The sequence below is a fragment of the Paroedura picta genome, chromosome 2, assembly GCF_049243985.1.
Source record: "Paroedura picta isolate Pp20150507F chromosome 2, Ppicta_v3.0, whole genome shotgun sequence".
NCBI lineage: Eukaryota > Metazoa > Chordata > Lepidosauria > Squamata > Gekkonidae > Paroedura > Paroedura picta.
Genome location: NC_135370.1, coordinates 145,169,135 through 145,183,367, shown reverse-complemented (window position 1 = coordinate 145,183,367; position 14,233 = coordinate 145,169,135). Strand labels below are relative to the sequence as shown.

The following is a 14,233-nucleotide window of genomic DNA, read 5'->3' as shown; positions in this document are numbered from 1 at the left end:
TTGTCCAATAAAAAACCTAGCTATCAGTGCAAAGGGAGATGCTTACATTACTATAATAAGACATTAATCTTAATGTGAATTTTATTAGGGGAGAAGATGAAGATCCTTCATGCCCTTTGTGGGAAACTCTTAACTCTTGTTTCTACCCGGGACTTCATTGAGGACTCCGTTGATGTGTTACGACAGGCAAAACAGGAATTCAGAGAGTTAAAAGCAGAACAGCATCGTAAAGAAAGAGAAGCTGCAGCAGCAAGGTGAGCACAATACAGAAAGTTAAGTATGATTAAGTTGGATCTCCTGTCAGAACCATTCTTGTATCTAATAGTCAATGGCTTGCTCCTGTGCAATGATAGCAGACATGGCTGTAATTTAGGATTCTGTCATTCCAAAGAGCAACCCCCAGGTTTGTGGGAAAATAACAAAAATAAAAGGAGGACTCCAAAAGCAATAAATGTGACATCTGAGTAGCTTATACTACTCTCCCCCCCCCCCCAAAAAAAAAACCTTAGGGGTGGTATCCAAAGTGCCATACAAAATTATGTTGATGGCCACCTGGAGCAGACAAAGAAGAAGCTGGAACTGACTGCTGCTTGGTTCTCTTCCCTCACTCAACACTTTGCTGGTGTGAGTAGAGAGGTGAGTGGTCACGCACAAAAAGGGTGGAAAGATGGAGAAAAGGGAAGATTCAGTGGGAGAAGTGGAATTTTCTGTCTCCCAGGGACATTGCAAGTGTTCCTGTTAAGCTTTTAATTTTTGGAAAGGTAGCATCCAATATAGCCTATAATATTAAGGTCCTTTTGTCATAGGCCCTTCTGCACTCCCAGCTTACTTTAAATTATCAGAAGTTGAGTCAGTATTCCTGTAATTCAAATCCTGTGCCTGGACTCTGCACCTTTTTAAAAAATCTGATTTTCTCTTAGGATTTGTGGAGTGTGTTCTTGTACCCCAATGAAAAAAAAAGCAGATACTGTTGTAGCACTGTTTTTGTTCCTGTTTTTTGTGCTGTGTGGTTGATCTCTCCTTATTGGTCAGTTTTGATCAGGGTGTGTTTTTTGAAACTGAAGGAAAGAGATTTTTCGGGCCTCGTTTATTGTCGGGTAGCCGTGTTGCTGAATGTCTAGTGCTTCTCCCCCCTTATGTACTGCTAAGCTTTTAAAGTTTTCTCTTTTTTAATACAAGTTCAAGTGAACTCAATTGACCTTGCACTAAATTGTTAATGAAAACCCACAGAATAATGCAAAAGGTAACCCCCACCCAAAATTGATGATGCTTCAAGGAGACGAAGCAGATATCCACACTGCTTTTTTTGTGGCTGTCTACCAATGTTCTTCATTTCTATTATTATTATGAATTAAATTTCTTTACCACCCTCCCATTATGGCTTAGGACTCAGATCATCTCAAAATCTTTTACCTTTTCAGCCCTGAGTCTTTGGACCATCGCTTGCCCCTCTATCTACTGCCCCTCACTACTGTTTCATTTTCCCTAGGACTGGTTTTCCTTTTGGCCAACATTTCAAAGTTTTTGTTTAAATTTCCCTGCCAATGGCTTCTCCCTTAGTGATACGAGTTTAGCATTCTGCATACCTTACTAGCCTGATGTAACAAAATCAGAATCTGAGGAAGAGTGCTTGTACTCAAAAGCTCACATCTTGAACAAATCTTTGTTGGTCTTAAAGGTGCCACTGGACTCCGATTTTGTTGTGCTACTTCAGACCAACACAGCTACCCACTTGAATCTAGCTTGATGTAAAAAAACAACAACAAACATTTAAAAGATGAAAAAATAGAATGGTTAGTGGAGTTGGCAAACCTATGAGGGGAGGAAGAGGTCGGAAGGTATGGAGTGGGAGGACCACTCTCAATGTGGGTGGTGAAGTATCGGAGGACTGGTCTAGAGGCAGGAAAAGGGTGGGGACAAAAACTCCAACAGAACCATTATGCTTTTGAATGAAATTCAGCTTGGGAAAGAAGGAGGAAATTGTAGCAAAGCACTCTTAAAAAACCTGGAGAAACAGTAAATGGAGGGTGAACGGAACACTGAAAGGTAGAAAATCAATGCAGAAGAGGGGGAAAAAACCCAGTGCATGTCTACTTGGAAAGTGGGGTGAAATGCAGGAGGAAAAAAACCTTACGGGGATGCACTGTGAACCAGTGCAAAAAAGGCCAAAGTTAGTGAGCTTAGAAAAGTTTACCTATTTATGACTGACTTTATTTTGAACTAAAACCAATTCAGAGGGTATTTAAAAAAAAATCAGTATGTAAGTTTTGAATTAGTGAGCTGACCATGAGAATTGACTATATTAATCCTATGATTTATGCACATTTAATTCACATGTAAGAGCCTCTTGTGGCGCAGAGTGGTAAGGCAGCCGTCTGAAAGCTTTGCCCATGAGGCTGGGAGTTCGATCCCAGCAGCCGGCTCAAGGTTGACTCAGCCTTCCATCCTTCTGAGGTCGGTAAAATGAGTACCCAGCTTGCTGGGGGGTAAAACGGTAATGACTGGGGAAGGCACTGGCAAACCACCCCGTATTGAGTCTGCCACGAAAACGCTAGAGGGCGTCACCCCAAGGGTCAGACATGACCTGGTGCTTGCACAGGGGATACCTTTACCTTTACCTTTAATTCACATGTGTATTACTGTGCCATACTTTTCAGTACACTTATATGATCAGATGAAACAGTTGAAAGATATATGCTGAAACTAATAGATTGTATATGCTATTTAACTCTAGGATACGCAGGAGAAAAGAAGAAAAATTAAAAGGGCAGGAACAAAAGATTAAAGAGAAACTGGAAAAGCTGAAGGAAGAGCATAAAAATCCTGCAGTAGAAGTATCTGTTGGGTATGATCAGTTAATGTCTGTAATTATGAAAGCACTTAAATGTAGCCTTTTAATATACGTGGACTTTGTTTTTGATACATTGTAAAAGTATCTAGATAAACCTGATCTGTAATGTTGACAGGATAAATTCAAAAGATGAAAATGCACATATGCAGCTCTCTTTAACTTTATATTCCCTTTTATTCTAGCTAAAGGTAGGGCAAACTTTTAAATGCAATGTGCTTGTGCATGTACTCTTAGTTGGTCATTTACCACTGATTTACTGAAAGTGGGTTTGAATGTGAATCTGCCCGTACTTCTAGGAAATGTACAATATAGTAATTATAGTACATGTTTTCCTTGGAATTCTACAGTTGTGTGACAGTGATTACATGCAGTGCCTCTACCTTGTCAGTGGTACATTGTGTACCCAATACTACGTGACAATGTGCTGAGCAGATTTAATCCATATAAATCTTTGATTATGCACGGCTTGTTCACTACATTTTGTTGTGCATATTGTATCAGGGAGGAAGAACAGGAAGATCTTGATACAAGTACAGAAAGCAAGGAAGTTAAAATTAAGGAACAAGACCTAGATGTCACATCCGATGTGGAAGATGACATAGGAGCAAACAAAAAGAGGAAAGGAGGTAAATTGATCTTTATCTATCTTCATGGTTAAGTCTAGATTCATATGGTAATTACAAATGCGGCTTTCAGTGAGGGTGTGGAGATTCATATTGGTGCAACATTTTATGTTCCTGAGGTTTTAAATGGAAAGCTGTATTGCCAGAGCTTCTATACTTCTTGCTTTTCTGTCATGTTGGAGAGAACGAGAGAAAGAAGTTTAATTTAAAATTTGTTCCACTCTTAACTCTTTTCATCATGTTCGCTTCTTGATCCTTGCATCCCTAACATTTATTATGGTCCTTATGTTCCAGGGAACATATTCTTGATTATTCATCAAAGCAAGAATATTGTGAAGCTGCCTATATTTCTATATTTTCGCCTGTTATATTTAGGGCTTTTTTTTTTCTTCCTGGTTGTTAGCTAAATTTTTGTTTCTCTGAAGTGCTAGAGATCTCGCAGCTGTAGCAGTAAGCTCTGTGCTAATATAAGAAGGTTTAATAAAAATTATATTTGCCCTTTCTGCCTACATACATCTGCTGGGGAAAGGGTGGGGTAATTGTATCTGAGAGGTTAGTGCATCCCAACCTTGAAACAGGCTGTGGCACATCCATGACTAAAGACGTCTTCCCTGCATTATGATAACTAATGTCCAGGTGGTGGCTGGACAACTTCATGCATTCTTGAATTAAGTGTATTGGTTTGGTTCTTTTTAGTCTAGTTTCGGGCCTGGTTATGGGACTGAAATGGCCTTGATCACTCTGGTAAATTACCTGTGCTGGGGAACAGATTGAAAGAATGTGACTGATTCTCCCAGACTTCACAGGGAACATCAGCATTATTGATTATTGTATTTTCCTGGACCTTTTTTTAAGGCTGGAAATGGTGCCTCCAATCCTATCGAGAGATCTCTCTAGGTTGCAGAAGATGATGCTGGGTGACTGCTGCTTAGTCTTTTAACTTGTGGGTTTCCAGAAGGTGCCAGTTTGTCCCCAATGCTTATTCAATATCTACATGAAGTCACTGGATGAGCTCATCCTGAGATTTAGGCGGTGTTATCACCGGTATGCAGATGTCACCCAGCTTGGAAGAGGTGATTTCCCATATACAGCTGAAGGGAGGGGACAGGTGTATAACTCTGTGAAGAAATAGTAGTTTCAGTTCTGAAGGAGACAGGTGGAAGAGATAAGAATTACTGTGAATTGACTGTAACATCCTGAGGATCCAAAATGTCTGTCTCTGAGGATCTGATGTAAGGCAGTAAATCTGCTGCTCCAGATTACCTCTGTGACTCCAGCCTGTGCCCTACTTTTATATTTGTAAATAAATGGTGCTTACTCCATGTCTCATTGTAAACCTCAATAATTGTCATTAGGGTTGGGTGCTTCAGTGTCCGAAGCAGTCAGTGGTGTGGGGGGGGCAGGGAAGGCGCAGGCACTGGTGTGCAGATTGGTACACATGCACAGGCACAGAGCTCTGTGTCTGCGCGTGTGCACTGGATTGGTGCACCTGTGCCTCCCACCCCCCGTGGCGCTGGCTGCTTCGGGTGGGAACTGCTGCTTCGGACACTGAAGCACCCAACCAACCAATCAACCAAAATAGCCACATGAGTACTGTATGCCCTGTCAGCCATCCTCAATGTTGAACTGTTAGCAACCCTTGTGTATTCCAAAGGACACAGGGGGAGTGAGGGGAAAGGGTGTTTTCTGCTTTTTCACCCTGTCCTTGGCTTGAGAGAGAGAGTCAACCCTGCCTTCGTCATGAGAGAGGAAGCTATAGAGAACCAATCCTGGAACTTTGCACCACTTGGAGAAGTGGAGAATATGTAACAATATTATTTTCAGTCAATATCTGTGAACAAAGTTATTAGTGACACAACTTGGGTATGTAATGTAGAAGAGACAAAAGACATATATACTGTACAAAGGACATACATTTTCATGCTGTATGTGGATAATGCTACTGTGTGTATAGTCATTTTTTAAAACTCTTTTGTAGGCAGAAGAGGACAGAATGGCTTTAAAGATCTTTCAAGGCGAGTAGAGACTTCTGTTGAAAGGTGTGAGCCACTTACACCAGAAGAGGAAGAAGCCTTAAAACAGGAGCAGCAAACTAAAGAACGGGAACTTATAGAAAAGATTCAGAAAGCTACCGCCTGTACCAATATCTGTCCTTTGGGTCGCGATCGCCTGTATCGACGCTATTGGCTTTTTCCTTCTATTCCTGGATTATTTGTGGAAGAAGACTATTCTGGTCTTACAGAAGACATGCTCCTGCCTCGGCCATGTTCATTTCAAAATAATGTACAGTGTCATATTGTTGACAAATCTCAGGCAGCCACTAACAGTGCAGAGTCTATAAAGATGGAATCTACCTCCAATGGTCACCAAGATGTGTGTGCTGGTGCTCCTGTACAGGTGCCAAGACCAATACAGAAACCAAACCGGTGGTGCTTTTATAGTTCTCAGGATCAATTGGACCAACTCATAGTATCCCTCAATTCCAGAGGACACAGGGAGAGTGCCTTAAGGGAAAATCTTTTGCAGGAGAAGAACAGAATATGTGAACAACTGAACAATTTTCTTGTGGAAAAATTCCATTTTTCAGGTAAATATTCTTGGTTTTCCTGGGTGAATTTATCAGTTATTGTGATTATTACATATTACAATTTCAAGATAAATGTCAAGTTAGCTTCTTTCCTATGGAATTTTTCCTTATGTTAGCAGATTGAATTCATTTTCTGTATATAGAAACATGATTTGAGTATATTGCAAACTCATACAACTGAATATGGAAGATACTTCGCAAGAATAAAGCACCTTTATTTCCTGTATGTCCATTTTCTGACATACTTTGAAATTCTGTTACAAGAAAATAGGATATAATTGCTCCTATGTGTAAAATTATGACAAGCTGAATTTCATTTGATTTAGGCCACAAGATAGCCAAAGCAGGCTATGATATGCTCAGTCAATAGATGTATATTCTGTAAGGTGTGTAAAAGTACATAAATAAAAATGCAGTTATGCATTCAACAAATTCACATGGAATATTCTCACAGGGCATAATAATCTTCCATCTCCCCATTTGTACAGGCATGCAGCAAGATAAGATTATCAGAGGGTGGGAAGGTAGTGTGTACATCCAGCATCCTCCTCCAGTTATCCCTTTTTCTCAGGAGTGGGGCTGTGTTGAGATATGGAAGCTGTGCTCACAGACCTCTCACTTCTCCTAATGACACATAGAAACCTGCATGTGAACCCAGAGATGTAGGGGAGCAGCAAGTTTCTAGTAGTAGTTGTGGGCGTGTTTATGATAGTGTTCCTAATAAAGTCTTGCTGTGTTCAATAAATCATATATTTTAAGCCTCAAAACTCAGATGTTGATTAAAATGTGGCCTCAAAATCTGTTCTTCTTACCCTGATACAGTATTGGGGCAATAGTAAGACAGTATACTGAGCCATTATATTATAAACAAAAATATTAAAGTATTTAAATTAGTACATTTATATTATTACGAAGGCTGACAGAAAACTTGACTTTACTGGCTAAACTAATTTTGTAAAAGAACTATTATGCTCAAAGGACACAATCAAACTTAATCTTTATCAGTACTTCCCTATCTTTTGCTGTTACTCTTCAATTGATTTGTAACATCAATTTTTATAAACATAGTTTTCTTCTGGGAAGCCAAAGTGCTCTTGGAATTAAATGTATGGATATTATTTGCTGAGTATGGTTTTCTCATATAGTGCAATTTTAACTATTACCATTTATCATGTACCATTTAATGTTCATTTTTTTCTTTGGGGAAAAGAAATTGGCATTTGGTCTTGGTGATAATCACCACACCTTGTGAAAAAACAGTTAATGCTGAAGTCAGAATGCAGTTCAAAAATATATTTAGGTGGTATGCTTTTAGGCCAACTATGAAAAATATTGTTAAGAGTGTTGGCTCCTATTTACAGAGAAATCACAAAATGAAAGCAAGACATTATCAGGGCGAGGAAGATCGCAGAATGCCTATGACATATCTCTAATCTCTGCAGAAAAGCAACTTGAACTGAGACTCAGAGACTTTCTTTTGGACATTGAAGACAAAATTTACCAAGGAACTTTAGGTTCCATTAAGGTATCTTTTTACTTGTATTTTATGGAGGCATGGTACCTATAAACCTTCTTAGTTTATTTAAACACATTGACATCCAACAAAACATGAGTGGCCTGCAGTTTGTGGAATGGAACATTCCATCCTCCTCCTTGCAGCTTACTGAGTTCCCCTCACCCCCACAGGATCAGAAGACCCTCATGAACAGGATTGGGAGCAGAATCCATAGTGATATTAGGAATGTCTTTGGTCCTTCATTGATGATAGGCATTCCATCTGCAGAAAGTCAGTTAGATGTAAGCCAGAGTGGGTTTTTTGTTTCAAATAGTAAGGAAAAAATTGTCCCCCAATTAATTGTATGTGAGAATCCAGTAAAATAATTTTCATCTTTGGGGGTTCTGAGCATTCGCACATGGGACTGTGCTTGTGTAGGCCAGTATGTGCCTGTACGGAGGACCACTTGATGAACAATAGCTACAGGTAAGTGTGACCCTGTTTTCTATTTTTACAGGTAACAGACAGGCAGGTTTGGAGGGCAGCCTTAGAATGTGGACAATATGAGCTGCTAAATGAGGAGAACAAAGAAAATGGTATAACGAAAACTATCGCTGAAGATGTTGAGGAGATGGAACCTGATGATCAAGAAGGTGTCATTGTAAAAGACAGGTAAAACAAATATATGTTAAAAGTGATTATTTTCCAGTTAATACTGGAATGGCAGGCTTGTATTTTATCCATAGCTACATTTCAGTAATCTGACTGAAATTTAAATTTTAATGTAATTTATTAACTACAAGGATCAGTTATTTGTATTAAATATATATTTCTGTAGGAGAAAAAGGGTTGGTTCTTATATGCCGCTTTTCTCTACCTGAAAGAGTCTCAAAGCGGCTTACATTCACCTCCCCTTTCCTCTCCCCACAACAGACACCCTGTGAGACAGGTGGGACTGAGAGAGCCCTGATATCACTGCTCAGTCTGAACAGCTTTATCAGTGCTGTGGCGAGCCTAAGGTCACCTATCTGGTTGCACGTTGAGGAGCACGGAATTAAATCTGGCTCGCCAGATTAGAAGTCTGCACTCCTAACCACTACACCATGCTGGAAAGTCAGATTAATCAGAGAACCTACTGAGACCTGGAGTAGGGTGAAATTAGAGCACCCTCAAGTAGTCGTGATGCTATCTGGTATACAGCAACCATACTAACTACTAGAATGCCCATGTTAATATGCCAAATGCCTGAAGGCAGGAATGAGGTAGAACAAGAAGGTATGGCAGGACTGGCTCTTGCTTCTTGGGCCCAAAGCAGGGGTTTGGGAATGCAGTGAGCAGAGAATGTGCACAACTTGTAGTAGATGCAGATTCTGCCAGAAGAAATATCTGCAGATAATCCTGGGAACATTTCCAAATAAGAAAAGGAGGGAGAAGGTCTTGGGGTGGGAAGCAGCCATGTTGGAGGTAGTTACCTCACAAACATAGTCTTTCTGAAGGAAATTCCAATAGATCTTTATTGGAGAGCTTTTTAGCAATGAATGCTGATGTGAGCTTACATCTAATGGGGCAAGAACAATGAAGTTAGATTAATTGGAAAATTTCTGCTAGTGTAATTTTTTACTTATTCCCCTGCTGCTTACCTTTGACTGTTAGTCATGCTGTTCCTGGGGATCCCCTTGTCTCTTCTGTGAGCAGCATTTCAGGGGGCATTTGGAACTACAGCAGGATGGGGGGGGGGAGAAGGATAAGGAGCCAAGCCATTAGTTTAGAATCATAGAAACATGGGGTTGGAAGGGGCCACACAGGCCATCTAGTCCAACCCCTTGCTTAATGCAGGATCAGCAAAAGCATCCATGATAAGTATCTGTTCTGCTGCTGCTTGAAGACTACCAGTGATGGGGAGCTCACCACCTCCTTAGGCAGCTGATTCCACTGCTGAACTACTCTGACTGTAGAAAAAAAATTCTTGATATCTAGCCAGTACTGTTCTACATGTAGTTTAAGCCTATTACTGCAGACCCGATCCTCTGCTGCCAACAGGAATGTTCCTTGCCCTCCTCCAAGTGACAACCTTTCAGATACTAAAGGACAGCAATCATGTACTCTCTCAACGTCCTCTTCTCCCGGCTGAATATTCCCAAATCCCTCAGCCTTTCCTCACAGGGCTTAGTCTGCAGGCCCCAGATCATCCTCATTGCTCTGCACTCTCTTATTTATGGCCACATTCTTTTTGAAGTCAGGCCTCCAAATCTGCACACAGTACTTCAGGTATGGTCTGACCAATACTGTGTATGGCAGGACTATATCTTGTGATTTCGTTGTGATGCCTCTGTTGATACTGCATTCACCTTTTTTACCACCACAACCCACAGACTGCTCATATTTAGCTTGCAGTGTGCGAGTACCCCAAGATCTCATTCACACATCCTGCTACCCAGAAGTATATTTCCCATCAAGTATGCATGTTTCTCATTTTTATGACCCAGATGCAGGACTCTGCACTTCTCCTTATTGAATTGCGTCTTGTTCTCATTTGCTCTCTTTTCTAGCACCCTCAAGTAGTCTTGTTGAACTCTCTTTTCTGGGGTGTTCATTACGCCTCCCAATTTGGTGTCATCTGCAAATTTAATGGAGTCTCTTAACCTCCTCGTCTTTTATCATTGATAAAAATGTTGAAAGGTATCAGACCATACTGACCATACTGAGCCCTGTGGCACCCCACTGCTCACCTCCCTCCAGTCCAATGAAACACCATTGATAGCTACTCTTTGGGTACAGTTTTCTAACCAGTTCCCAATCCACCTAAGTATCTGAAAATCCAGTCTGCAGTCCTCTAGTTTACCCATTAGATCATCATGAGGAACCTTGTCAAAAGTTTTACTGAAATGCAGGTAAACAACTTCAACTGAGTTTTCATGATCTAGTAAGCCTATCACTCAGTCAAAGAAAAAAGTTGGTCTGGCAGGACTGGTTGGAGACAAATCCGAGGTGATTTCCCCCGGATTTATTGACGTCCTGATTGCCTGGTCCCAAATAATTTAAGAAAGAGGCTGTTTTTTATTCCAGTGAACTTGATGGCATCTGTGTTTTTTTTTCAAGACAAAGATGGTTGGAGATTAGCCCAGACTTGTTTTCTGAGACTTGTGTGACATGCTGCTCATTGAACAGTCCTTGATGATAAGAAATTTTGCTGTGTAGAAGCAGTACATCTTTCTCCATTTCAGGTTTTGTTTCTTAGAGTGACAAAATGTTAAAGCTGTGTTTGAAAAATAATGGCTGCAACTTCAAAGCTTCAAAAGTGTGTGCAACATCTGTTCTTTTAATCTGCTCTACCAAAACAGGCCACATCAGCATCTGGATGATAGGTTTTTAAAAGTCATTTTCAGGGTTAGGAGTTACTTTATCTTTTGATGTTAAATAAACATTTAAAGTCACTTTATTGCCATTAGAGGAGGACAGGATAAAATTCCATATTAAATTGGGTCTGCATGTACCAGGAAAAGAAAGAAGATAGTTTTAGTACATTTTAAAACCTTATACTTGAAGCTGTTACAGTAAAGTGTATGTGTATGTGTGTGTAAGTGTGAGATTTTAACAGTGAAATAACAGCCAAACATTAAACATTAAGGAGAATCATACAGTTTCCTTTTGGATTTGCTGTTCATGAAGTTTCTGGAGTTAATCTGAAAAAAGATTAAATTTTGGACAGTTGCTTTATGGATAATTTTGGAAGATGCCCTTATCACATCTGCTGTATTACTGACCACTCACTGCTTCTAATGCCACTTTGTGGGACACTGGTGGCAGCAGAATTTGAAATTAGGGCTAATCCTGCGTTGAGCAGGGGGTTGGACTAGATGGCCTGTATGGGCCCTTCCAACTCTATGATTCTATGATTCTAAATGGACAGTTCTGAGGATCTCCAAAGTTTACTAATTGTTCCTTTTAATTATTGTGCATGTAGTATTCAAGATATTGTTGGAGGGAATTCAGTTAGTTTCCAAATGCCTGTCCCTAAATTACACAGATGTGAGAATCTTTATATATTGTGCACTGCCATTGTTACATTGTAAAATGGAGTTGCATTTAATATCCTGAAGACATCGATATAAAAATACCAATTTGATCTTTTAAAGGATAAGTTTCCTATACAAATGTAAAACATTGTAATATGCGCACGTATTTTGCAACAAACACACATAGCTGGATGCCAAAATAGGTAGATATACTATCTATCATATCACATGTGACAGTATGTGTCCTGCTTATATGCCATTGATTATGCAGAAACTATATGAGCATCTGCTCAAGGTAGCTCATGAGGTGTGCATGCACACAAAAGCTTATACCTTGAATAGAACTTTGTTGGGCTCAACAGTATCATTGGACTCAAACTTTGTTCTGCTGCTTCAGACCAGCATGCCTACCCACCTGAATCTAACAATAATATGGTTACTGATGTAGAGATATGTGTAAGAAATGCAAGTTGTATGAAGTGGCCCTGCTTTTTCAAATTTTTCTTGGGGCACAATTAACTGCGAATGGGTACTGCAGAAACCTTGCTTGAAACAAATGTGAGATGCAGTTGGCTTGTTTTAGTGAGATTTGGACAGTTGTGGCCAGAATTCAGAAGTCACATTACCTTTTAATACATATGTATTATATAGTGAGTACAAGATGGGAGACAGTTTAGTAATGTTCTTAACTGTTGGTCTGATGTGCTTATTTCTTTATGAAGTGCTATTTACCAAATACCTAAGAATTTGCAGTGAATACAGTAGCTCTGTTGAGGTGTGATGCCATGATATGAATAAGTCTGGGAGGTGCTCAGAGTTGATGATGATGTTATCCATTCAGTTGTGTACGACCCTCGGCAATTCTATGGGAAAGTTTTCGCCATACATTTCTGTCAATGACTGCTTCTCTCAGACTTAAGGCCAACTATATCTTAACATGAAAGCATTTTACTTGTGAATGGAGGGTTTTTTCTCCTGCCACATGCAGACCTTAATGCAGTAGCAAGCTAAGGTCTTTAATTATTGACTCCATTCAGATATGTGAATTTGTCTTATCCCTAAATATATAAAACCAACAACACAGTGAACAGCATATGTGGCTTAGTCTAGGGGGCAGTGGAAATTGATAACATTTTAATGTCCTCTGTAGGTTGGTTGGACTCAAATCTGAACCTCCAAGTACCACCTCAACTAACGCAAGCACTCCGCAGCCTGTGAATAATGTAGTCCGCTACTTAGCAGCTACACTACTTCAAATACAGCAAGGCATTGAACGCAAGTTCCTGAAAGCCCCCCTTGGTAAGCACCAACTTCTAACACCATTTTACACAGGGGAAAGTGGGTCATGTCCAAAGGATGTGTGACAGATTACTTAGTTATAAGTGGATATGCACATTCTTGGGTTGCTCTCTAAAATGGCTACTCCATGTTTTGCTGCCTGGGTCATATAGTCAGTTTGCTATAGAAAAGAAGTAGACAGTTTGTATAGGTGTAGGCCATATGAGCCCAAGGTTCACTATTTTTCTGCACTATGAGTGTGAGTCAGGCAAAGCATGATTTGGTTCCAAATTTAGAAGACTTAAATCAAATGGGGTATGCCTATGTGAACCTATCCTTAAAGCAGACCGTTCCCCTCACAATAAGAATAACTTCTTTTTTTTAGTGGTTTTTGGGTGGTTCTGGAGCATGCTGCTGATCTGGAAATACCTCTAACAAGGAGTGTCTAACCACATCTTGCTAGTTTATTTGAAGAATTTTTTACTCTGTCTTTGTTCTTGTAGACTCAGAGTAGGTTATAAATTGTTTAAAAAACATCTTGAATAGATCAATTGAAAATGGAAAATATGTTGTGTTAGATAATCAGTAGTTGTACTCAATAACCCCATCTTACAGTGATTCATGAATGCTGACATTATGGGGACCTTCCTGCTCCTGATGCATACAGGAAGGTAGTTCCATAATACAAAAGCCACTGCAGAAAAGCTCTGATTGAGCAGGCAATGTTCAAACCTGCCTGCATGTTAGCATCTTAAGCAAGCCTTGAAGTGAGGAACAGAGCTGCTGTATCAGAGTATATTAGGAGAGATTATCTACAATATTATAGGATACCAGGCCTTTATAGGCAATAAAGCACTGAATTGGGTCTAGAAATGGGTAGCCAGTTCAAGCTGGTGGCATGCACACATTCTGGGTTGTCTTCAAGGGCAGACACACTTAGAGCATGGTACTATAACCGGGCTGTGAAATAACTGTGACAAGGATTAATGTAGCCATATTTGGCTGAGTCCAAATAGGGGGCTAGATTCCACACTAGATGAAATTGATAAAATAAGCTTTTTAGCCACTACATTGACCTGTTTATCAATCAGGAGGACAGAATGCCTAAACATACTAAAACTCCTGACAGAGTGAGGAAAAGATTTGTTTATTTATATTTTTATACTGCCCTTCCATACAGCTCTGGGCAGTTTACATAAAACGTTGTAGAACAGTTACATAGAGCATATAGCAATATAACAGAAAACTCATGACATAACATGCCAACTAAAACAGTAAAACAGTATTTTAACCAAACAATAACATTGACAATCCCTGGGTAGGTCTGATTTTTCAGTCGGGGGGGGGGGGGCGGGGGGAACCTATATATATTTGAGTCAGTCA

General features: G+C 39.9%; 1 protein-coding gene across 7 annotated transcripts in view; it reads left to right on the top strand.

Moving 5' to 3' along the window:
* Nucleotides 1–14,233, top strand: part of BAZ1A (bromodomain adjacent to zinc finger domain 1A) — a 61,695-nt gene that overhangs the window by 37,452 nt on the left and 10,010 nt on the right. For all 7 annotated transcript variants that reach the window (XM_077323085.1, XM_077323086.1, XM_077323084.1 and 4 more), the window contains 7 exons: nt 89–254; nt 2,735–2,845; nt 3,353–3,477; nt 5,453–6,061; nt 7,423–7,586; nt 8,074–8,228; nt 12,723–12,871. In XM_077323085.1, the coding sequence (XP_077179200.1) occupies nt 89–254; nt 2,735–2,845; nt 3,353–3,477; nt 5,453–6,061; nt 7,423–7,586; nt 8,074–8,228; nt 12,723–12,871 (1,479 nt within the window). The remainder of the gene's footprint in view (nt 1–88; nt 255–2,734; nt 2,846–3,352; nt 3,478–5,452; nt 6,062–7,422; nt 7,587–8,073; nt 8,229–12,722; nt 12,872–14,233) is intronic.